General features: G+C 40.6%; 1 protein-coding gene across 5 annotated transcripts in view; it reads left to right on the forward strand.

The window, feature by feature from the left end:
* The first annotated feature begins 14,855 nt into the window (after nucleotides 1–14,855).
* HEATR1 (HEAT repeat containing 1) overlaps nucleotides 14,856–25,379 on the forward strand; it is a 40,535-nt gene continuing 30,011 nt past the window's right edge. For 4 of the 5 annotated variants that reach the window (XR_015707987.1, XM_087773523.1, XM_087773524.1 and 1 more), the window contains exons 1-11: nucleotides 14,856–14,944; nucleotides 15,182–15,360; nucleotides 17,338–17,554; nucleotides 18,505–18,646; nucleotides 19,169–19,270; nucleotides 20,207–20,347; nucleotides 20,928–21,139; nucleotides 22,401–22,534; nucleotides 23,347–23,455; nucleotides 23,807–23,917; nucleotides 24,374–24,491. Coding sequence is in view for 4 of the 5 variants with exons in the window: in XM_087773523.1 (XP_087629649.1) it covers nucleotides 15,219–15,360; nucleotides 17,338–17,554; nucleotides 18,505–18,646; nucleotides 19,169–19,270; nucleotides 20,207–20,347; nucleotides 20,928–21,139; nucleotides 22,401–22,534; nucleotides 23,347–23,455; nucleotides 23,807–23,917; nucleotides 24,374–24,491 (1,428 nt within the window). In the remaining variant the exon portion in view is untranslated. Of the gene's footprint in view, nucleotides 14,945–15,181; nucleotides 15,361–17,337; nucleotides 17,555–18,504; nucleotides 18,647–19,168; nucleotides 19,271–20,206; nucleotides 20,348–20,927; nucleotides 21,140–22,400; nucleotides 22,535–23,346; nucleotides 23,456–23,806; nucleotides 23,918–24,373; nucleotides 24,492–25,379 lie in introns of those variants that run through there. The other variant, XM_087773526.1, reaches the window with a different exon arrangement.

The raw sequence follows: 25,379 nt of genomic DNA on the forward strand, positions 1-25,379 counted from the left end.
AAGCCAATGTGAACGAATAACCAGAATAATTAACAGCTAGGCAGCATATGTCCTCCACTTCGTATTGCTAACCAAAGCTCTGCTTTCTGCCAAGTCACCTTCTACCCCATAAGTCTATGCAATTTAGAAGAACACACATACATACACAGCTAATACCTACCCATCAGCTCAAAAAAAACCCCTTCATAAATGCAACACTAAGGTAGCAAACTGGAATTGCAACGGAAGAGGATTGCAACGTGTTTCATGCAAAGAAAGCTGAACTTCCAAAGACTGATGTACATACTCTAAGCTAAACAGTCTAAAACTCAAATTCCAAATCTAAGCAGCAAGGTCAGAAAACCACGTGCTTTTCACCTGCTCAATGCAAATATTCTCAAGTTTGCTACATTTTGATCTATATAATGAAGCAAATGTTGATGCATGCTATGCCTAGGCTTTTTTGTTCAAGTGCAGATGAACATTCTCTTAGGATACTCTCAGACCATATCAAATAGCAATTACAAAACAAAATATTTAATGTATGTACACATTATATGTATGCTGGTGTAATTTGTGTCATTTATTTTTATAGCTGGGTAGTCATCTGTGGATTGTGATACATGTCCAATTTCAATCACCTAAATGACTGTTTAAGCCTTTGAAGTCAGTAGAACCATTTCTTCTTATTCACTATACACAGCACAGCAGTTTATACAGGAAAAGCAGGAAGAAGTCAGGAAAGTCCCAGAAGTATGCGTGTAAAGCTGTAATGCTCTGAACCAGAGCTGCCTCCTGTGCAAAGAGCTCTCCTGCACTGACAAGGCCTGTGACCTTTTATGCACTACCTCATTAGAGGTGAGCCATTGCAACCAGCTTCGTGCCTTTCCCCGGCACTGCCTTGCCTGGGGATCTACGGGGATGAAGGCAGACGGTACCACACCGCTCCCCACCGCGCAGTGTAGGTGAGCCTTACAGGCACGGATGGCTTCATACAGGGAGGTACTAGTTAAAAGCCACCTTTTATTTGTTGATCCTCATCCTATAACACAGGCCAGAGTGGCTGTGTCGTGAAATAAAAACTGAGGCATTACGATGACAAAGAGTATCTGATCACACCACGGATTAGGACTGGAGTCAGATCCTTGCGTAGACTTCTGGAAATCAACGAAAAACCTACCCAGATTTTCTAGAATTCTGAAAGAAGGTTATTAAGTTTTTTCATAAAATAACTGGATTTGCTCAAAACATAGCTAGCCACTGCTGCAAAGGTATTGCTCATTTTTTCATGTTTACTTGGTACATAGGTAAACTTAGTACTTTCATAACAAAACAAATAAAACAAAAATGTCATTATTGTTCTAAGGAACCAACAGCTAGAACCTTAGTATCTCTCAGCTAATCTGAGAGATCAAAAAAACTTAAGTTAATTCCAAATAGGGATAAACACACATTTTTATATAAGGGGCAAGTATTTCAAAATCCACTTTGGGTAGGTTATATTAGTTCAGTTTGGATAAAAAAAATATTTCAGAATGAAAAGTCTAACTTTTTAATTCCGAAAATGTCAGAAGAGGGGGCTTCAACTTCATCAGTGTGCATTTTCAGAGTTGAGCTTTTTACCTGTGAAACAGGAAGCTAAATGGAATATCCCCATTTTAAAAAAACTGGCTATCTTGATGGAATCTGACCTGTTCTACGTTCTCTAAATAACTGCTTACTGCCCCTTAATCAGACAGCATGAGTAGGCAGGGAAGATATTTATAGATGGAGCTTTAGGAGGAGTATCTGGTATTTTGTTTACTACTTTAATTTAATTTTATAAACGAAGCGTGCGGATGGTAATGAGAAGCATATGAATGGAGGTCCGTAGTGGAAAGAGAGCCAAAATGGAACTCTGACGCCAAACTTGAAGTGGGAAGGGAGCTGCCTCTTCCAGCTCACCTAAAGAAAAGGAAAGCTGTGCCCAGCAGAGTAGTATGAATAAAGCAGTGTGCTTCAGTTAGCTTATTCCCACATCAGAGGTAGGTTAGGTCTATCCCCACTAAAGCTGTCAGAGTTACACAGCTATAAACTATGCGTGCTTAAGGAGAAAGAAAATCAAATCAAACCAGAAATAAGCAAGCTGAGCAGGAAAGGAAGGACAGAAGTCCCAAGTAGAGAGGGGAAGAAACACAGTGAACCATACAGATACGGAATTTTAAGCCAACATGGCAAAATACCCGAGAGCCAGCAGGTATATTTGAGGTAGAAATTACATAGATTGCTTACAACATGGTAAGACAAAAAGAATACTCATGATTGCCAAACAGATTAGAAGAAATAAGGTGGCACAGGGAGATCAGAAATGGAGATGGCAGAGCTGAATCGTCAACTATTTTTATCTTTTATTTGGCAAAAGGTGTGCCGTTGTATTTCACACTAACATAAATGCTAGTAAGGGTCGACCCAGGAGAACACTGTGGCAACAAGGTATCATTTCCCATGCACAGAACTTTCCTAATGGGAGCAGCAGGTCTGTGGGTGAACTCGCTCAGTGTTTCTTACCACAGTTCCCTCTTAGGAAGGACCTTTGACTCTAATACCACCTAAGCAAAAACCTCCGGGCACACTTTGCATTAAGCTCCTTGAGAATTAAAGGGCTTTTCTAACTAAAGGAAGCACAGTTTTCACCTCCTGTGTCAACCTTTATAATTTTTTAATGAAAAGGAAATTGTTTCACACAGCTTATATTTAACATCCATTTGCTCCCCAAAAGCCGTCACATCATCCTCTCAAGAATTCACTCCGCCGTATTTTCACTGTTCATCAGACTTTCAATCCCTTCAACCTGCTTCTTATTCTTCCCTCTCACAAAATCTTAGAATGAGCATAAAAACACAACTTTTTAATAAAACTTCAAAAATGCTGAACACTGCAGCAATGTTTCCCCAGGTCATTCTTCTATTCGAATTTAGTGAGATTTAGAACAACAAATGAGCCAGATTTCTCTACCTAAATAATTGCCTGTGAAACAATCAACGTGAAAATGATCACCGTTAGTTTTCAGCTGTAACACTTCCGTGTAGGAACACAATAGTTCACATCTGCCAAAACTGTCTCAGAAAGGCCACCTGAAGATAAAGAACCTTATGAGAGCTCAATAAGTCAGTGATTTTTTAAGCAATCATCTTTCCAGAGGCACAGCCTACTTCTTTGTGAAAAACAGTAGGATAGTTTCTCAAGAAAGAAGTCATTTAAAGATAAAATAAATTCAAAGTGGTTGTTCTCCTGTGTAAACTGTTAACAGAATCTTAAAAGAGGGGTCAAAAAGCCCTTTTATTTTCAAAGCATGTCATAACCGTCACTTAAAATGTACTTTTGCTTGTAGCAAATATCCACTAGTTTAAAGCTTAACCAACAAAAATTTGAATTATTTGAAGACGACATTAATAACTTAGATTGCACCAAAATGTTGGATACTGTTAAAAATTACGCATAAATTTCCCGAACAAAGCTAAGCAGAAAGGTGGGGTGTGTTATAAAATGCATTTATTTTTTATTAGAGTTCAGGAGAAATAACCCTTTTTTTTTTCCAATACAATAAACACAACCCACCTTCTTCAACGTAAGAGACACACTATTTTGTAAGTAAGTTCAGGAAAAAAACAAGGAATTAAATTCAATATGTAAAGATAATATGAATGAACCTTAAACTCGCTTCATATTCCTGAAATGAACACATCCAGAAGGAAGGCAGAAAGAGAGCAGAGAAGAGAAGCAGACATCTGGGAACCAAAATTCTGATTTTGTCTGAGCTAAGAAAAAGCACTGTGGGCAATGAGCATATTAGCCCTCCCACATCTAGCACCAAGAGGCACAAACCTGGACTCTGAAAAATCACGACGCTACCCATGTGTGGTAATATTAACTATACAGAAGCTAAGTACACATTATAATTTTTTTTAAAAGTATATTATTTCAAATGACAGGTTTGGAAATAAAAATGGAGAAAAGCTGAAAAAAATGCATTGCTGGCTTCACAGTAACAACTGACATTGTCAGAAGATCCCAAAGTGTTTCATCAGCTATATATAGAGACAGCTTACTCTGTCCCTGAAATTCAGCCATGGATGAAGTGTAGCAAGAAACATTTATAGGACAGACAAATACTACCAAAGCATAGCTTGGGCTTCAGGAGTATGGAGAAAATGCTGACTGCATTGAGATCACTGGCTTTTGCCAACCCTTTGTGCGGAAGGAAAATCACGGGGCTGAGACATGGGGTCATCCATACCAGCTTAAGATGCCCTATGTCACCTTGAGCAAGTCAACCCAGACAAAATTTTCCCAGAAAGCTAGGTGTTGGCCCATTAGACTACTCTCACTGAGAGAAACAAGCTTGTTGTGCTGCACTCTCCCATCTCTAAAATAGTGTCAGCAATGCTTCCTTTAGTCCTTAATGTGCACCTATGACAGAAATTCTCCAGAGCAGAGGCTTTTTCTGTCTAAAAGCCCTGAGGAGCCTACAGAACAATTATGATTACAGTGTGCTTTACCTACTGTACACTCTTCACCTCCACGTTTGTCTCTCAGGTCTGTGCGTAGCCTGCACCCAAAAAGGCCTAGCATTATTCTAGTATGTCAGGCTTGCTCAGGCATTCAGAGTCCCTTATACTCCGGAGGGGATGTCCCTACTCTTTGTAGGGCCACACTTGCAGCCTTCTAGCCTGCACAACAGATGGTCCTGGTTCTCGGAGAGGCTTCAAGGCAGATATTAGTAGGAAACATTCAACATCTGGTCTCTGCCACAGTATTGCTAGGCAGTACTGTGATACATAATCACAATCACAAACTGCAATGCGAGTGCTGAAAGATGTAATGTAGCAGAGGGCAAATCCTCTAGCGATGGCAACTGCCAGGCAGCACTACAAAAGATCATACCTTTCATGAATGAGAAAAGCCCTCAGACCTCACATTCTAACATATTTCTATCAAATATTTCAGAAGAAACCATGATACCTGAACTCCCTTATCGCTTGAGCTAGCCTCTTGAGGGTGCCTTTTTTGCTTAATGGTTCTTGTCTAGGTAGATGCAACTCACAAAGACAGATTAGATCATGAACTAAATAATATCAGAATCTTCAATAGATGCTTTGCACAGATTGGAAATGTAACATCAAAAGAAAAACTGGGAAATGTATATGGTAATTTATATACAACACTTCAGTCAGTCTGTTAGCACACTGAAGTTGTAGAGCAACATGCAGACAGTTACAACGTAATACACACAGTAACAGGTGGGGAAACTACAAATAGTGCTGGCATAAGATCGGAAAAAATGGTGAGACAGATCCAGGATTTTAAAAATGGTTCAGTGATGAGGATGCAAGGGGCAGGACTAGGGGTATAGCATAGCCTATTACAAACCTTCTGAAGAAACCTTCACACCATCATGTGTTCTCAGAATCCTGGCTGTGTTCCTGTTTCATGTTGGCTTAGCCTTATCACACAGATACTAAGCAAGGAAGAAACTGTGCGACTAGGGCAATGTGAAAGCCTGCAACTGGCTATATAATTTGTACTTCATGAATACAACTAGTTAAAAAAGACCCTTAGTGAGCCAGCCTGTGACCCATAACTGATTTACCTGAGACTATTTGTCTAGAAAAGCACAACATTATTCAGCAATACTTTTGGTCACACTGAGAAAAAGAGAAGAAAGATGTGTGTGTGAGATAAGGAATGCAGACATCACGCCTTTATTTATCTAAAAACAAACATCGTCAACTAAGTCAGAGTTTCCAGACGATAATTATCTAAGGGGCACAGATGAGACCCTGGCAGGTTTTAAATCACTGAGGTATGAGGTAGAGATTATGGGCACAGGATATGGGCACTGGATATCAGACACTGCTGTGTTCTAAACTCAGCATTTGTACAGATTGACTGAATGACCTTAGACAAGTTGCAGTCTCAATGCCCTCATTTCTCTTTCCAGATACACCAATGTAATTTCACTAACGTCAATGAAATTAACGTTACACACTCAAGAAGGCAACCTGGTTGAACGAATTTTGCCAGTCTGTAAAAATGAATGCTAGCTACTTATTATTCATTCCACAGGAACGATACAAAGATTAGTAAAAGGGGCAAATTCATCCCTGTAAAAGGCCGCATTAGGTGCAACCTGAATTACTGCCAAATGGGGATAACATGTTCTTTTTGCAACACGTATAGTGCAAGTTTTCCTTTTCTAGAACTGTTGTCCTTTCATCCTGTCCAACACAGCTTTACTCTGATACTCAGCTGTACTAAGAATCAGCACTGAGAAAATGAGCAATGCTCCTACCATGCCTGACACGAAAGCAGCAAGGCCTGAATTTTCCAATTCCGGTTCTGAAGACAATTGTTCCCTGTCCAACTATGATCTCTCTCACTAACTTTGGCTGTATTCTCATCTCAGAAGCCATGGGTATCAGTTTTGCACAACATACTTTCCAGTACGAGACTGGTTGCTCTTGAGATCTACCAACGATAACCTACTCATGGTGGAGGCTCTGGTATATTCTCAGTCCCTCTGAATGTGGACAAGTCCTCTGTCTCTTAACTGGCGCACCTCTCTCCCTGCCTAAGTCCAGTTTAGCATAAGCAAAGGAGGAGAGGAGAGTATTTGCATGTTTCTTCACTTTGAAACCAGTTTGTCTATAGGATAAATGCAGTGGAGTTATGCTAATGTGCAGTCTAGATCTCTGTTGTGTCCCATAGTTAAATCTGGAACAGCTGTAATCTTCCAGAATTTCATAATGGAACCGAATTCAAGACTTTTTTTTTTTTTTTTTTTTCAAGCCAGATGCTGTTCTAGGTATTTCCTCAGTTCATATGGACAATAGTTACTGGAGGTGGAGTCAGCAACTAGGACAAATGTGAACCAACCCTTGTCGGCTGTAAGGCTCCTCATGTATTTATAGCAAACTCTGGAATTCATTTTTTAGTTGAGGTAGTCTGAACAAATCTTCCCCTGGCCTCTTTTCCCATGATAAAAGCATTCAGCAGAAAGCTTATTTTGCAGTGCAAAGGGATGGATTCAAATGTATCTTGGACTTCTCTAGGGGAGACTACTCAGTTATGAATGCGCTTCTAGAACACCAAGACACCTTTTTATTTGGTCCCCATGGCTCAACAATCCCCCTTATATCTCCTTCATAAGTAACCCTGCCACACAGATGATCTATAGAAAATTAGGCCAATCAGGCCCTAAATTTGTAGGGCCTGGTTTTTTACTGTTAATGTACCAGTGGTGGAAGTCAGAAGGGTCATAGACTGCACTTTCAATTGTGGGAGAGAACGTTTAAAACAATGCATGATGGAAATACCACACAAATATAGAATTCTGCTGGGCCTAAAGGTTCAAACCACCAGGCCTACTCAGTGTGCAAAAAGACAGTATGTAATTGTACTCTGTAAAGCACTTTAGGGAAAAGACAAATTCCATAGTACCAGCATTCATTGTCCTAAAACTATCCACTGGATGAGGAAATGGAACTGTGGACAGTTTGGAGCATGTGCCTCAGTTTTCTTTCTGTAGACCAGGAATAATCCTAATGCTGTGAAGTATAAGGACGTATGTGCAAATCACATACCCAATAGATTTGGAATACTTAAAGACAAGTACAAATACTGTGATGACCAGAGCTGAAAATCATAAATTATGTATTTGGGAACATGCTTCAACTGAGTGCAACAGGCCTTCATTGAATAAAAAAGAGAAATCATAATACTGTAAAGCACTGCTTATGCAATACACTGAACAAAGCAGGATTTCTGGAGAAAAAGTAGTTTGTGACTATGCAATTGAAGTCTGCATTGTGATACATACAAAGCAGCTGAATTAAGATTGCTTGGAAAACTTAACTCTGGCATAGTCCACCATTAATTGACTTGTGATCTTGATGTCCTTCTAAGCTATCTGCTCTACAACTAATTATAAATACGTTATAAATTAAGTAATTATAAATGAGTTCTGAATTGGAAGACAGTTCACACAAAACGTTAAGGAAAGCACTAAAGGTTTCCAGTGCAGCCTAACAGTCACATAACCTCTACAGCTTCTGCTCAAGAAAGAACATCATGTTTCACATCTCAGATCCGTCTGCTGCAGTTCACACACAAGAGTCTTTTTGAATGTGTTACAGTGACACAGACAGACCAGGCACATTTTAAAGATTAAATGAGTCATAAATTGTTTAAAACGTTTTGTTCCCCCTCTACAGACTATAACAAGGCACATACATCACCATACTGTTAAGAATCAGCAGGTACTGCAAACCAAAGGGATCCTACCACAAGTAAAGCGAGAAAGATTCTGAAGTGTAACCTCTCCTGTGCAGTATTTGAGACCATCACAGCACGAACTGCTTTGTCTCTGGCCACCAGGCTTATTTAAAAGAGATGTATCAGCATCAGTGGCAGAATCACCTGATTCTTAGTGCCACACACTCCCCTTTACTATGTGTTCAAGGCCAGGCTGCCTTCCTACTCACTATACTAAGTCCCTGTCAAACCTTCTGCAGAAATAGTACCCTCCTCTCAGCCTGTCCAAGGAATTGCCTCTGATGTCAGTGGGCCTCTAAGTCTCTCTCAAGTGGTTTCTCTGCAGAGAACTCTCTTAAATCACTGGCATACACAATGGATGCAGAATGACAGAGAGTAAGAAATGCATGGGAGAAAACATTGACATATACTTTTGTCAGTAAGAGTTATTAGCTGTTCTCAAGAACATTTCCAGTTGCCAAGACTATTTTATGAAAGGCAGCACAGGTCTTTACATCATCTCGAGACAACAGGGCCACTATTTTAACTCTGAAAACACGGCACCTCTAGTAAATCAGCAAATCTGGAGATCTAGGCTTATCAGTAAACCTCAGTTGCATGCCTTCACCATCTAAATCAAACACACTATTTCTTCTAATAACAGGTTTTTTCCCTAAGAATTCCCAAGAGACATAACAGCATGAACAGTTTCCAATGCACAGTGAAAGCAAATGCAAAAGCCAATCATTTTTTAAAATGGCACTGAAATGCAGAGAAAAGTTTGGGGGATTTTTGTGATTGCAGGTACTTTGTATAATTCAGTATCACAGAAATGCACTCTCTGACTTTCTAATACTTTTTGTTATAGCATTAATGTCTCTTTTATATATATATGTGTATATATATACACGTTAAAAAATGTTAGGTTGTTCCCACTGTTCACAGTGCCACTGTTCACGGCATTACATGAACCAATAACTCATTCTTATACAAAAATATGTAAAATAAATAAACTTTAGAAAGTGGATAAATAAAAATATGTAACTGAATATAACTGAGCAGCAAAACCAGCAGATATATATTATCCTCTCTGCTACTGAATGTGGATCACACTGTTTTCAGGCATTATCATATAAAGTTGTGAGCTCATTCTAGTTCAAACCACGTATTCACCAGGTATGGAAAAGGCCCGTGGACTGGCAATGACTGGGGCAAATGAAGAAATGAGAGCAGCACTGGCTTCAATGGCCAGCCTGGGAAAAGGCTGAAATTTGTATTTAGTGCATATGGATAGGAATGACACTATTTCTTCTTCAGGGAAAGAGCTGTGATTCATCTCAGTATTTCAAAAAAAAAAAAAAAAAAACCAACAAAACAGCAAATGGCTGGCTGACAAGCAAATAGAGGTTCGAACAGCTGCAGGTCAGGAATGGGTAGTTGCACCATATGAGCTCCACTGCTATTCCAACGCCTGTCAGTTGCTAGAATAACAGGCAATTGAGGGAGACGACAGCAAGACTGTATACTGCAGTAAGAAAAGCATACTGTGTTAAGCATGTTCCTTATTGATCACTTTTTCCTTCTCCCCATCCTTCAGTTTATTGTCTCTTTTACTGATTACAGCCCTGCTATGAAAGATGAGACATGTCTAGTACACAACACTCTCTTTACTACTTATTACAGCCAAGTCCCTAATGGCCACGTTGCTACACTCTGATTACCAAGTTCTCCCAATGCATTAAACAATGTGACTCACAACTACCACACAGTAGATCTATGACACCTACTCTCTCAGTAGATTGTCTGGCAGAGGTATCTTTTCATAATAATAAAAAGCTAACATATACACACAGTATCATATTTCCCAGCTTAATAAATATCAAAACATGACAAAGGACTACCACAGTCACAGCAATCATAAGAGACACTTTCTTATTTTTCATTGCAACAGTTGTGCAGTCATTAAAATCCAACATTCTAGTTGACTCTTATACAATAAACAAAAAAAAAAATCACGATTCATCAAGTAGCTCAGCACTGAAAGGACTGCTTTTTTTCTTCCACTTTTCACCATCTCCATTTGTCTTCCTTACTCTCCCTGATGCTTTTGGGACAAACTAGATCTACCTCGAGTGGATACAAATAGAGTTACAAAGATAACTATTGCCCATCCTTTTCAAGCCGATGCTTTCTCTGCACGTGCCTAGCTGGAGCTAGTTTATTTATTTGGGGTTTATTTCTCCTTATCTAGAATATATATTTAAAAGCTTCCTTTACAACAATTTTGATTCAAAAGCCCTCCGTTTATATTACCATATTAGAAAGCCTTTAATACAGTAAAATCCCCAAAATAGCTTCCCGCCACCCCACCCAGAGTGTTTCTATTTATTATTAGATTTGGAATGCTGCTACACATGAGAATTTATGGCTGGGGGAAGCTGCAACAGATTTTCCAAGAAAAGCCAGGGAAACATGATACTGCCTGCCACAGTGGTCACTAAGTCGATGATGTGCTTGATATGCTGCCTAGCAAGGAAGCTTCTTCCAGCCTTCAGTTCAACTGAAGAATTATTCTCCCTTCAGTCCTGTTCCAGCAATGAAAACTGCAATTCTCTGTAACCTCAATGACCATCGAATTACGCTTGATTGTTTCTGCCTCCAGTTACATCAGCCGCATACTCATACAACTTCACTGACCTCATCAGAATTACTCCTGAGTTTCACTAATGTAAGCATAAAAAGATCAAGCCCTTAGGGCAGGAAGGGTTGATTGGAAAAACAAATCTTAACTCTCTCGTTTTACATATTTGCGTTGCTACATGATACAATGACTCCGATCTCTTTGCTTCTAACAAAAGCTTAGCCAAGGGAATAATGGCCTCAAGGCCTTATCAATGTATACGCTGCAGAAGGGTACTGTCTCATCATTTCACAGTGTCCAGAGGTGAAGGGTGACTGCTATATTGTCACAGAGAGCAGAAAGAACTGAAAACACAGAAAAATACATTACTGCAGCCTTTAAGTACACAAGAAAGCACTGTTCTTCCTGATAATTACAGTAATTCTATAAATTCAGAGACCACAGATGTCTTCTTATGAATGATAAACTTCCAATAGGGAGCAGTGATGTACATGAATTAAGAACAAAGGACACAGATTAGCTCAGAGTAGCAGATTTAACTGCACAGCCTCCAAAACTACAAAACATTGGCATGCCTCCTGCAACCAAGAGCGAAACAAAATATATCCCTTGACAATAAGATTACCTTGGCTTACAAGATGTTCAATCCGCTGCTCCAGAACACGGATCGGTTTACAGGTCATTTAGCATACATATACCCACATCAAACGCACATATCTGTTAACACCTACTTTTGCTTAAGAAGTTAGAGAACTTGATTCACTCTAAGGAGGTTACAGCCTCCTTTGCATATCCTAGAAAAGTTTTAATATTACTTCATTATGCTGCAATCAGATCATATTTTAGATGTCAGGCACTGTCACATTCTCTATTAGCAACGGCATGAGGAAATGTCAGGGAACATACCAAGATTATCAGCAGGCGATGGTGAAGCGCACGGAAGGTGGTTCGCTTCCATCTGTTTTAACAATCCAAAATCATGGTGCATCACTAGATTACAGGAGGTGGTGCAAGAAGGAAAAAGAAGAAACATCTTAGCAAATGACTTAAGCAGCTTTTGAGAGTACTTAAGAGTACTTAATACAAACTCTCTCTAACTTTTATGTAAACAGTAAATTGTATAGGTAGTACTCAATTCCTTAATTTCATTTTGATATATTACAATTGAATGCTACTGAACACTCCTTTTTTGTATCAGAAGTGATTCCCTTCTCCTCTTTAAACGAAATTCCTCCCCACCTGTTGCCTACACATGAAACCAAACCAGAAGATGCATTCCAGGAGCGCATCTAATGCGAGTTTGGTCTACAGGGCAGAACAAGATCTAGTCTGCATAAAACCTCTGAAATGCATACAGTGTGAGGAGGGTTCCTCAGCACCACTTCATTCTACGAATTTCCAATCTTACCAAGGTAGATATAGCTCTATATACGCACAGCTGGTGAGGTGAGTTGGAAGGAAAGGAATATAAAGACTAGATCTTTATCTATATAAAGACATGAATTATATTTGCTCCAGCGGTAGCACAAATTTACCCAGACATAAAGAACATTAAAAGTTTAATAGTGTTTGCGTTTCTCAATCAAATCTTTTCAAACACACTGATACTTAGGAGTGAATATGCTTACAGGAAACGCTTGAAACAGATCACTTTTTTCCAAATAAAAATTAGCATATGACATTTTATACTCTAAGACATCAAGATTTTTTAACAGACAATCTAATCTGTCAAATGCAGTTTAATAACAGCCATCAGCAGAGGTGATCTCAGCTGTAGTACGGCTACGAGAATTCCACCCATACAGACTAGCTATGTGATGATGCAGGCACTTAGAAGCTAAAGGGACCGGTAGAAAGAAGCTTGGATTTAAGTTCAGAAAATCATCTCTTTGTAGCCTAGCACAGAGCAAATCTCTGTGATATTCAGCTTCACCGCTGGGAAATTTCAAACCCAACTAAGCATACTTCCTAATAGACTTTCTGGTTTTGTATTTTTCCCAGGAAACACTTTTTCAGAATTAAATCAAGAACAAATATTTTTTCCCTCTGCAGAAGGCATCTCTGTTCCTCCAGTTGATCTCCAAAGGGAATCCCAGCTTTACTCTGCAACCAGACAAGGATAGAACAGAAAGCACAAAGGTAGGAAACCTCTGCCTTGCAGCTCTCCACAGGAAACAGTGGCATAGGAGTACTGGAAAACCTGAACACATTTCAGCATTTACAACTTCTAGTTTATCTTCCTGGCTAGAGTATTCAAATAATGAACCACATTGCTAAAAAATGACTAGTTTTCTTTTTTAGAAACAGTTTTTTGTCCTTTGCAAAGTCTACATATTTTAATGTTTGGTATTTTTAGACACGGAAACATGCATATTTATGCAGGTTTAAACTATGCTAAAAATAAGGCCACACGAAGGCTTCATAAAGGAAAAAGATGCACAGAAGCCACAGGGAATGGGAACAAGTGCAATAAATTGGCCTCTTGGTTTGCACCACCCCAGCCATCTCATTTGCTAGATGATCAGCATCTCAGTGTTCGAACAATCAGAAAAATAATAGCAATCCCGTTAAATCAGTAATATCCTTCAAACACCTTAGTACTGTTATAAATGCAGTGGTAGCAACCCTTAACAGCTCAGCAATTGCTGTCATTACGTCCAGATAATACCATGTCAGAAGTAACACAATATATAGTTAATATATGCTCTCTGACAAGGCACCAGCAAATATAATCAGGCATGAAGTCAGACATCCAGCTTCATTTCCTCTCTCTGCTCCCACTCCTACAAAGGTTTAACTTAATACAAGCAAAGAGTCTTGTTGAAATCAGTGGATACTCCCAATAGATAAAATTAAGCATTTAAACAATTCTCTGCAACCCTGAACTTTTATCAGCTATTTGTATTTCTACTGTATGCTAAATGATTGCCAAATAAGGCAGCTTTACTACGCGAACAAATTTGTTCTTTCTGCCATAGTTACACAGCTTCTCAACAATATACGGCAATAATTTTACAGATCCGGTGTTGGAATTGTTGTATTTGGCGTAATTTTGTCCGTCCACTGACAGCAACTGAAATCAGTTTTATTTCTGCTTTTTTTTCCAGGCTTCTGGTTTGCCACAAGCCATGTTCCCTTTCTGGCTTTGTGCACCGACTTTCAGGTGCAGAACCCTGCAGCCTTGAATGCAAACTGGTAGGAGACATTATGGCTTTTAATATTAGGCATTTCTTTTTAATCTGAAAGTAACCAAACCTTGGATGAAAGGCTCAATGAAGCTGTGGGATTTCCATCGTTGGAGATACTCCACACACAACTGGACAAAACTCTGAGCAACTTGCTCTGAGACAGCCCTGCTCTGGGGCTAAATCAGACAACTTTTAGAGGCGTCTTCCAACCTACATAGCTCTGTGGTTCCGCAACCGGGACCTAGCCCATACACACTACAGTAGCTTTCAAGACCTTTTGCTCATGGGAGTTCTGCACTTCCCCTAGCATCCCTCACTCCAGATGTGGAAAAATCCTATGGTGAAACAACTCCAGGTGTGTGCGTCCTTACTATTAAGGGCTCACCCCGTTTAGTGAACCCCACCCACAGCCCGGGCTGTTGCCTTGCTGGGCTCAGCGCAAAGCCAGCAGCGCGCCTTGCCACAGACACCTCGCTGAGGCTTCTCCCCCTCTGCGCCGGCGCTGCGGGCCTTCGCACCTCGACTGGTGGCCCGGACCGGCTGCTTCCCCAACGCAGGCAGCCTGGCCCCCGCCCCACACCTGCACGAAGCCTCCACACGGACGCTGAGCTCCCCAGGCACCCGGCCGGACGCGCGAAACCACCCACAACGGCCACCCCCCTCGCGCAGCCCAGCCACGCGCCACCAGCGCCGCGCCCCGCCCGGGAACGGCGCATGCTCAGCGGCGCTCTGCCGGCGGGGGGCGGGAACTTCCCCTTCCGCCGGAGCGGCTGCTTCCGGGTCAGCGGCGCGCGCACCCCACGTGGGGCCCCGCACGGAGCGGCGCTGAGGGGTGCAGAGCCAGGTCGGTGTCGGTGTCGGTGTCGGTGTCGGTGTCGGTGTCGGGGACCGGGACCTGCGTCACCGCCTGCCGCTGCCTCTCATCTTCCCCGGCTTGGCTGGGCCCGGCCCATCCCCGCGTGTGCGCACCCTCGAGGGGCGGCTGGCAGCGGGGCCTGCAGCGGCGGGCGGGGGGGAGAGAGACGGCGCGTCTCCGTGCAACCGCTTCATCCGCCGGCCTGCTTTGGCTTTCTCTCGTTAGGTTCCTTTGGAGGCTGCTTTCCTCGAAACGCGGAGCTATGACGTCCCTGGCGGAGCAGCTGAAGCGGCTGGCGCTTCCCCAGAACGACCCCAGCCTCCTAAACCGCAGCGAAGTAGCATCGCTGCTCTTCAGTCCCAAGGAAGCTGCTGGGATTGACAGGGACACGTTTTTTGCAATCGGTGAGTTTGGCTGTTTAGGAGCCAGTGATTTTAAAACCCATCTATCCAAAAAACAGCTGGGGAAAGGTAAACGGGAAGGGCAAACCCATATTCAAACAAGGCCAAAAGGATAATTTAGGAAACTACAGGCTAGTCAGCATCGCTCCGGTCCACGGGAAAATCATGGAGCAGGTCCTCTTGGAGCGCATTCTGGGCATGTGAAGGGTAAGGTAACTGGGAAGAGTTGGGGGCCCCAAGGTGGTCAAGGGCTGGAGAACTTGCTCTATAAGAAGAGGCTGGTGGGAGGAACGTCTCTGGTCTCATTCAGTCTGGAGAAGAGAAGGCTTTGAGGAGTCTAATAGCAGCCTGCCAAAGCCTATGAGGAGGTTTCAAGATGGGTCAGGCTTTCCAGAGGAATGCATGGCTGGAGGACAGGAGATACTGGGCATACATTGAAACAGTAGAGGTTCAAACTGGATGTAAGGAAAAGCTTTTTCCCCGTGAGGACGGTCAAGCAGTTGAACCGGTTGTCCAGGGAGGTTGTGCTCTCCATCCTTTTGAAAATCCCAACTGGATAATGCCCTGAGCAACCTGGTCTGATTTCAGAGCTAGCTCTGCTTTGAGCAGGGCCTTGGACTAGAGGTCTCCCAAGGACCCTTCCAACCTGAATTCTGTGATTTCGTGAAAACATGCTGACGCCCTGCTCTTTGGTAACATTATGGCCACAAATAATGTAAAGTGGCAGAAGCCATTGCTGTATTTGCACACTTCAAATCCTTTGTGCTTATCTCTTTCCATTTTTGTATAGAACTTTACCCAGGAATGTGATACTTCTTGAATAAGAAAGCTGTTTTCTGAAACCAGAAAGATTGATATCATGTATCAATTTTAAGTAACAAGACTGTAGATATATATGTCTTTGATGCAACACAGTATTTTTTAGTGTCTTAAATAGTTACTATAGAACTGCTGCATATAGTCATTTCTTTCTTACATATTTCAGCCAGCTGCCTGCAGTTGTCTGCTTTGTGCTTAGCCATTGATATTTACAAGCATGTGTAATATAAAGAAATAATTCCAATGGTTCTCCAGTGGTGTACATGGAATATTGTATTTTAATTTATTTAAAGAGGCACTTTTGCTTGCTTCATCCACGTAAAATCATAGAATAATTTTGGCTGCAAGGGACCTCTGAAGGTCATTTAGTACTAGCCCAACTGAGTACAGGGCTAGTTAGCTCAGGTTGCTAAGGCCTATGTTCGGCTGAGTTTGAGGATGGAGGTTTTATGGTCTCTGATGCAATATTGGGCCTCTGATCCAGTGTTTGATCACCCCGGTGTTTAAAAGTAAAATAATCCATACATTGACTTGGAATTTCCTATGTTCCTGCTTGCGTCTGTTGCCTTCCGTCCTTCCATTGTGCATCTCTGAGAAGAGACTGGCTCCATCTTCTTGATAAACTACACTATATCCCATTAAAGTCACAGACATCAGGAAGGTTTCCTTTTGACTCTCTCTTCTCCAGGCTGAACAAACCCAGTTCCTCCTTTTCCTTGTGTGTTATTTTCCAGTCCCCTGACCATCTTAGTGTTCCTCGGCTGGACTCACACCCACACGGCAATGTTTTCCTTCTACTGATGAGCTCCAAATTGCACCCAATACCCCAGATGCAGTCTCACAAATGGAGGGGACAGTTCACCTCCCTCAGCCTGCTGGCTACGCTCTCACTAATACAGCCCAGGATGCTGCTGGCCTTCATCGCTGCCAGAGTGCACTGCTGATACTTGTCAATGTTCTTTTTGTTCATCAGCTAAGAAATACTTCAAGCGTAACAAAAGTTTTGGTCTTAGACCTGTTTACTATTTGGTTTGGTTTGCTTAGTGAGGATGACACATACCAGTATAGCAAAGAAGTTGTATATGCCAGTGGGGCGGTAGGTGGGTAGGACTGGTGAATAAAACTATTGAGTTCCAAGCATTCTTCCATTTTTTTCCACAGGATGCACTGGCTTAGAAGAGCTGATGGGGATTGATCCTTCATTTGAAGTGTTCCAGTCCAGTTTGTTTAGTTCCACGTCCAAAGGCCTGGAACGCAGTGTTCAGTCTAAAGCAGTAAATCAGCAGCTGAATAAGAATATTTCGTTGTTCCTGATTCACCTGTCCCCTTACTTTATGCTTAAGCCAGCCCAGAAGTGCCTTGAATGGCTGATTCACAGGTAATCCACTGAATATCCTACATGTCAATAGATAAGACTACTAGAAATGCCAGATATTTTTTCCCCCATGAGAAAAATTTTGAATAATTTTACTTCAGTTTTCTGAAAATACAGGTTAAAATGTTAAAAATATCCATTTGGGCTTAGTCTTTATGGGGCCAGATGTTCTTTGTGAAGTGGATTTTTGTCTTTTGATAAATTTCTGTGAAAATTTTCATCTGTTGTGATATTTTATATAAAAGCAATTATTTCCTTGCCTGGCTTTCACCATATTTGCCCAGCTCTAGCCATCTTACAGAGGATCTAGAGAGGCATTTACGTAATATGCTTTTAGAAATGGGCTGTGTAAAATAGCTGATTTTCAATATTAACTGTGAACCATAAATAGCGTGCCCTTGTATTATAACATGAGCTGCATATTCTTAATTCAAGGTTATGTAGAAGGGTGTGAAGAAAAAACAAACCAAGTATTTTGTGAGGTGACGTTGTATTTATTTATGTAAATAAACCTATCCAGGTGCAGAAAGTGTAATATTTCACGTCATGAAAGAGTGGGCAATTTTGTTGATACAACCTTTGAATTACAGGTTTTTTTTAATATATGTATTATACTGAAATTCATACTAGATTATTGTAATATCTGGTTGAATATTGAAATCTATGCAAAAGAAACTAAGGGAATCTTAAGTCCTACAGGGACCTAAACTTATTGAGAGTGAGGAAAAAAAATTGCTAGCACTGTTTCTTTCCTCTAGCACATACAGGCTAGTGGCCACCTTGGGATTCTGGACTGTAGGTGGACCATATGTCTGAGTCAGTACGACAATCCTCTCTCGTCTTGCTTAAAAGCGAGTAAACCAGGTGTTCTGAGAAGAACGTGGCTAGGTCTGGTTTTTTTTTGACTTCCAGATAATTTTTAACTGTATATATATATGCTTTTTTTTCCTTAGATTTCACATCCATCTCTACAATCAAGATAGTTTAATTGGTTGTGTTCTGCCATATCATGAGACTAACCTATTTGTGAGAGTTATTCAACTTTTAAATATAAAAAGCCCAACTCATAAATGGCATTGGATGGATCCAATAAGGGTAAAGTATTTAACAGATGCAAGTTGGGAGAAACTTGAGGGACTTTATTAATAATATCTTGACTCTGTTGCTAGGTTTATGAATATGGTCCACCTGTTCATGTCGTTAGTTGTAGAACTGTACTGAAAGATTTAATTGCAGGGATGGAGCCTGGATGCCCACCTGTTGTTTCTGCTATCTTTTTTTAAAGTTAATTATAAAAAGCTTTGATTGTAATTACTCTTTGTTTTGGCAAGGTTAAAGTATGCTTTTAAGGTGCAAGTATTTGCTACTGCTTAGGAAGATATGTTAATCACTAAAATATATGTTTATTTGAATATAGATTATATGTAACGCTCTTCATTGTCTGTCTTAATGTAGATACAAAAAATTCCAGAAAGGTGTGTGGGTTTACATTACTTATTTCGGTTTAAGTGGTGTTAACTGATTGGTAGGATTCATTTAGAGATTTTATTATTTTTTACTTTGCGTGCTTCACTTTACCATTGAGTGTTCTAATTTTACTTTTTTCACCATGTAAAGAAACCTGGAGTCCCACTGGCAAGGGGTACTGTCATTACACACTGCTACAAAGACCTGGATTTCATGGATTTCATCTGCAGGCTGGTGGCAAAATCTGTGAAGGTCGTTCATTTATTCTAAAACATTATTTGTTCGTTGTCACTTGGTTTTCCCCATCTTTGTATCTGTGTAGTATCATGTGATTTACTGATATTTTTAATTACATCTCAAGTAGTAAAAGGAGTCATTTATTAGTAAACAATATAAAAATTTCTTTTCTTATTATTTGTATAGACGACAATATATCAGAAATTCTTGTAAGGAGAATTGGCTGAGAACCAATGAGCCATGACAAAAACAATTTGGCAATACTGTATTACTTAAAGATACTTTATTGCTTCAAAGTACTTCATTGTCTTAATTTCTTTTAGAAAGTCATTCCTGCTATTAGTTTGTAACTGTGCTTTGACTTTGGGTATCTCTTTTGGCGGTTGTCATGGGTGTTTTAAACATATGTGTTCAAATATTAATGAGAACTTAAAATTGAGAATGTTAGAAGGTGAGCGGATTTATTTGTTTTTTTCAGTTAACGTCAAATAGACAACTAGTCTTATAGTCTCAGAAGGGTAAGATGTACTACAGGTCCAATTATTTAGAGAACTAGAATGCATGTACTGTCAAACTAAGCAAAGCACACACAATAACAGCGTTTGTTCACAGATATAGTAGAGGGTCTTAAACATATATCAGTCAGCTTCTTGGCTGTCCAGCTCTCAGTCTTGAGCATTACACCAAAATCACAAGTGATTTAGGTTACCTTATTATGATTAACTACAGTAGCCGAGGAATAGCACCCATTTCCTTCTGCCTTGTCTGCAAGGGGGAGCAGTAACCTCTGGTGAGGCTTACTGCTAGGAGGAGGTGATGACTTAAGTCGTGCCAGCAGGAGCCGGTAGAGCTTACATGCTGGAGTTCTGAGGTATTACTGGTTTTCAGGGAAGCTGTATGTGCATTTTCACTTTTCCTGATGCCTGAACAACTGATTTTTCTGTGGTCCAGGTCTTTTCAGAGTGCCCTGGCAACTCAGCTCAATTGAGAGTTCTTCTTGTGTTTTATGCTTCCACCATTGTATCAGCTCTTGGAGCCGCAGAGAAGATAACAGACACTATAGTCTCTATGCTGCTTCCTTACATCCAAAAGGTACATGAAGCTTTGTTTTCCTCCCTGTGTAATGAAGTGTACCGTGTTGTGCCGACATGCTTTCTGCAGATAACATTTAAGAGGGACATGCTATGTGAAATGGATCGTACCACTCTTAGCCTACTTTGAAACAGGCAGGTGAAGGTCTGCGAATAATAACGTTTTTTTCGCACCTCAGATGAGCACTTTAAGAACTCTGTTTCCTACTCGGCATGAGGAATGGAGCTGTGAGAAACGGATACACAGTTTGAATGAACCTCTTTGCCTTAGAGACTCATCGCGCTAAACAATGAGGAAGTGGAGTCAGGGTGGACAGCCTGCTTTAATATCCTCTTTCCTCCAGGACTGTTGCTCTCTTAGCGAACAGAGCAGCAGTTAATGAATGTGTCTTCTGTATGTGTACACCCTGCGTGACAGCTTTTTCTTCTTGAAAGTTGAGTTTATAGATCCCTCAAAAGTTAACATGTGGAGAAGAATGTAGTGTGATTCCATGGATGTCAGAATGAAAATTATTTTTATGCTAATGTACCTTTTGTTTAATTTGTGTGTGTTAAAAATCCACCTTTATCTCTTTTCCTAGGGCTTGAAATCCTCTATACAGGATTACAGAGCTGCAACATACATGATAATCTGCCAGATCACAGTAAAAGTGACAGTGGAGACTTCCTTGGTGCATTCCTTGATGTTGCAGATAAGCAAGACATTATCTAAAGTGCCCTCATTAGTCAAGGATGGGTTGGCATGCTTGAACCTACTTCTACAAACTCAGAAAGGAGACAAACTTGGGAAAAAGTAAGTCTACGTGAATTGAGTTTTCCCACTTTTTAAAAGCTCAGACTGCACTTTGATAACTTAAATTTTTTTATCCTCCTCATTAAATGGATACTTTCCTATCAGAAATTTTGGTAGTTGACATTTCAAAGGGCTCAGGAGTTTCTTTGGCTTACTTTGAAAATTTGTATGCTCGTTACAGCTAAGGAGTCAGAGTGGTGCGAGTGATCCCTCTCCTGCCACTTCCCTCAGTAAAGGGTTGCTGTCAATGTGCAAAACTGAACCCTGCCAGTCAGAGGTTTTCTTGAAAGTGGGAGTCCTGGAAGAGAAGCCAGCGTAATAATGGTAGGGCAAATGTGAGGTTATTTGAAGAGCTTGGAAAAAAGAAGTTCTGTCCCTTCAATGGAAGGGCTTTGAGTTCATATAGTTTATAACGCCTGAAGTATAAGTGCTTCTATACCACCGCTTCTTTGGTCCCACAAGTCAGGTGTTCTTCTGGAAGTATGTGTAGTATTTCATTCCCATCGATCTCTCTGCCCTGCCTTGGTACAGTTAGCTAGCGCTGTTAACTTGCAGTTGAACACAGTGATGGAAGTCCTGTATGCTACAGGGAGTTTGCTTGCTGGCAGAGAGGTTAGCGTGGGTATTCCAATAGAATAAATCTTTCCTGGGATAAATACAGTGATTGCCTTCCAGATACTTGAATACAGTCATAGAATAGGGAAAATGGGTTAAAAGCTAAGGTGTGGGGAGCTAAGGAGAGTCATGCGTGATGCATTATGCAGCATCCAGCCAGGTGGGCATCAAAGGAGACAAGATGAGAGAAAACTTTTTATTAGCAGGAAGGGAAATTGCTTCTACTCTCTGAGGATCTCCTGTCATTGAGCTATTATTTCTCCTCCCTTTCTTTTGCTCTGCTGGTAATAGATATGCTCCTTGCAATGTGAGGATATCTCTTCATGCAATCCATACAAGTATCTTTTTTTTTTTCTTATACTACCAACTTCACAAAAACATAGGTATGTTTGCTGTGCTATCGCAGCAGCGGTGCTCAACATGACTGGCAGTAGCCTGTTTTCTTCTCGGATATTAAATGCACCAGTAAACCTCTGGCAATAAGGAAGTGAAACCCTTTGAATCTTTTCAGCGTTTGTTTACAATGAGGCTGTTACCTGATGCTGAAAATTGAATCCTTAGGCAGTCTGCATGGTTTGAAAGTGTTGGTAACCCAGATAAGCATAATACTTCTTTTTTTTTTTTATTTCCCCATTCCATTGTGCAGGCCATTTAATTATCTGTGCAAAACCCCAGAACTGGTAACACTTTTGCAAGGCCTTTCAGCAGGCTATGATATCTCTCCTCTTCTGCGTTACCTGTTGCCTCACCTTGTTTGCGCTGTCATGAAAAGTGATACGGGTAAGTTAGCATACATTTTTACGATTTTCTTGAGTCTTATGGACAGATGGCTGTGGTCAGTGTCGTAGCTGTGTAATTTTAGTTACTTCTGCCGTTAAAACAGCGCCAATACATGTGAAGACCTGATTGAGCTTTGGTGTGTGTGTGTTGCTTTTGGTTTTTCCAGGTCCTACTGAGAAGGCTATTTTAGGCATTGTTATATCTGTATCACTTTTATTTAGCTGTTGATTTGTAGTATTTTAGCCGTAACTTAATTTCGATGTATGAAATTTCTGACTCTTAGAGATGTGTTGTAGTACTGCAAAATAATTTTTAGGTAGATTACATGCAGTCCATATGTAGTTTGAGATCTGTGTTTATCTGGTGAATTAAATGTGCCTGGGAATGGTCCAGGACAGCGAGGCTGACTGGCATGCAGTAGTAGCCTGTGTCTGCACTAGTAAGTCTGTTGCACTTTGGACTTGCAACTGCCAAATCATGGTTGGGAAAGCTCTTTTGTTGAAAAGGGCCAGATTCACGCCAGGGAATGCTGTAGGGAGTTGCTGGCACAGGTTGTGGTAGCAGGTCTGGAGCATTCCAAAGCATACTTGAATTTATTGATAGCAATACAGCCTTTGGCATTTTAATGGCGTTGATATAAAGCATTGCCAGCAGCACACGGAGAGTGCTAGTAATCAATGAACATTGTGGTCTCCAAGTTGTGTGCCTGGTTTACCAGATGATGACGCCCATACAAGCTATTAACTTTAATCAGTGTGAGGGGGTTATTCTCAGACTATTGTTCATCTGTTATGATTACACGTTGTCCTTAGAGGAAGAAGAAGAATCTGAGGAGACAGAGAATCAGATTTACATCAGACATCTTGAAGCTATTCTTCAGAGTATACCACTGGAAAATGATTTAGATCACCTGTTGGCCTCGTGAGTTAACTTCGATTATTTTTCTTCTGCTGTACTACAGTGATTTCTGGCTTAATAACAACTAATTCCTGACAGTGGCATTAGCATTATAGGAGCATGTTTTTCTGAGTTCATAAGTTAACTCCAAACCTGGATTTCGAAACTGAAACATGCAGTAATCCAGAAGAGCCATGCTTTTAGCACTTGTGGGAGTACTTGTGGGACAGAGGGAAACTTCAGGCCAGGAGCAAGTCTGTACTTGCAATAAGTAATGTGTATTAACCCTAACCTGTTTAGCAGTGTGCTTTATAATATTAATGAAAACTGTACTATCCAAAAATGGTGGCTTTTTCTTTTCATTTGTAACTTTAGCAAGTTTCTTGAAGAGTTTATCTCCTGTGGTACAGATATTGAATCTAATCCCACCAAAATGGCTGCACTCAATCAAAAGATGCTTCCTCTTATCAGACTTCTTGAGAGAAAGTAAGTTCCATTTTTCTGTGACGGACCCTGTAGAGTCTGTAGAGTGGTGATGTCAGCTATGATCTTGGCTTACTGGGTGTAGTAAGCACAGTATTCTTGCCCAAATAAATACAGTAAAAATAACTGTTTCCTAATCTTTGTCCAAATTTTATTTTACTGATCTGTTCTTACTTGTTTTGTTATCACTGTAATACATGGACACAGACCTATTGGCTTTGTACAGCTGTTTGCTGTGTAGCATGACCTTTTCTGCTCACTTTTTATCCTAGTGGTCTGCATATTGTTCAACCATGTTAAGACGTAATGGTTGACTGCCTTTGCAACACTGCTTAAAATAGCTGGTTCAGATGAGTGCGTGTGCATTCAGCTTCCTTGTATTTCCCTGTATTTCTCTAGTAAATGTGTGTTCTTCTGTAATGCTCTGTGGAAAATGTTGGAGGTTTTGTCTGTTGGCAGGTATCCTAAAGCCTTAGACTCTGTCTTGGAGAAGCATCTGGGAGATTGTACAGATGAGGCTGACCAAAATCTTTTTCACCAGTTTATTTCTCTTTCATTAAGCTGCGGCAAATACAGGGTAGGTAGAAGCTCAGTTCGTGTTCCTAGCTCTTATCTGGTTTTACTGTTAGAAGGCTGATATTTTGGCAAAGTTCTGCTCACTCTTCCTCTTTCTAAACAAAATCTCTGCCATTCCCACTTTAAAAAAAAACCAAAAAAACTTAAATGTGAATTTTTTGGGGGGGCTTGATCAAAACTGTGGTAAAATCAAAAGCTATCAGATCTTTTAAGTTAGTGTTTATCATGAACAGTCATGAGTGTGAGCTTTTTTTAATGGTTAAAATTTATACATTTCCACCTGCTCCGATTGCTGTCAGTGATTTTTTTCCTAGGAACATAGCCACTATCTATACTGTAGGGGTCGATAATGACAACGTGGTGGTGCCCAGCAAGGCCTCATCTTACTTAAAGGTTTTGTCAGTGTCAGAGGTGTCCGTTTTGGGAAAGTTGACAAACAACTTTATTGCTGTTGAGAGGAGGTGGCTCAGTCCTTTTTGTTGCATTGATTTTATGAATGTTTACAGTCAGTAACATGGAAGAATAGAGTGACTACAGAGTTCTTCCTGTGCCATTTCTGAAGAGCAATTGAAATTCAGCCTAACACAGAATAACCATGAGTGCAACAGATCTGTCCGAGGAATTTATTATTAAGAGATGGTTAGTATTATGACTGTTGTTTGCAACGATTGAAAGACTGAAAGCACTTAGGAGAAGATGAGAAACTACATAAAGAAGTGCATCGTGTATTTTTGTACTGATCTAACAAAGGCACAGATTCTGTGACTGAATAACAAGTGGATTAACAGAAAAACAAGGCGTGCAGAGCAAAGACATATGACTCTCTTCTACCCTTTAAGGTTCCTGAGATAAGTGCCCACAACAGGACTGGCAGGGATGCCTTTTTAAC

Source organism: Nipponia nippon, unplaced genomic scaffold (genome assembly GCF_047370975.1).
Source record: "Nipponia nippon isolate SJK-2023a ecotype South Korea unplaced genomic scaffold, ASM4737097v1 scaffold_4, whole genome shotgun sequence".
In the NCBI taxonomy this organism is placed as follows: domain Eukaryota; kingdom Metazoa; phylum Chordata; class Aves; order Pelecaniformes; family Threskiornithidae; genus Nipponia; species Nipponia nippon.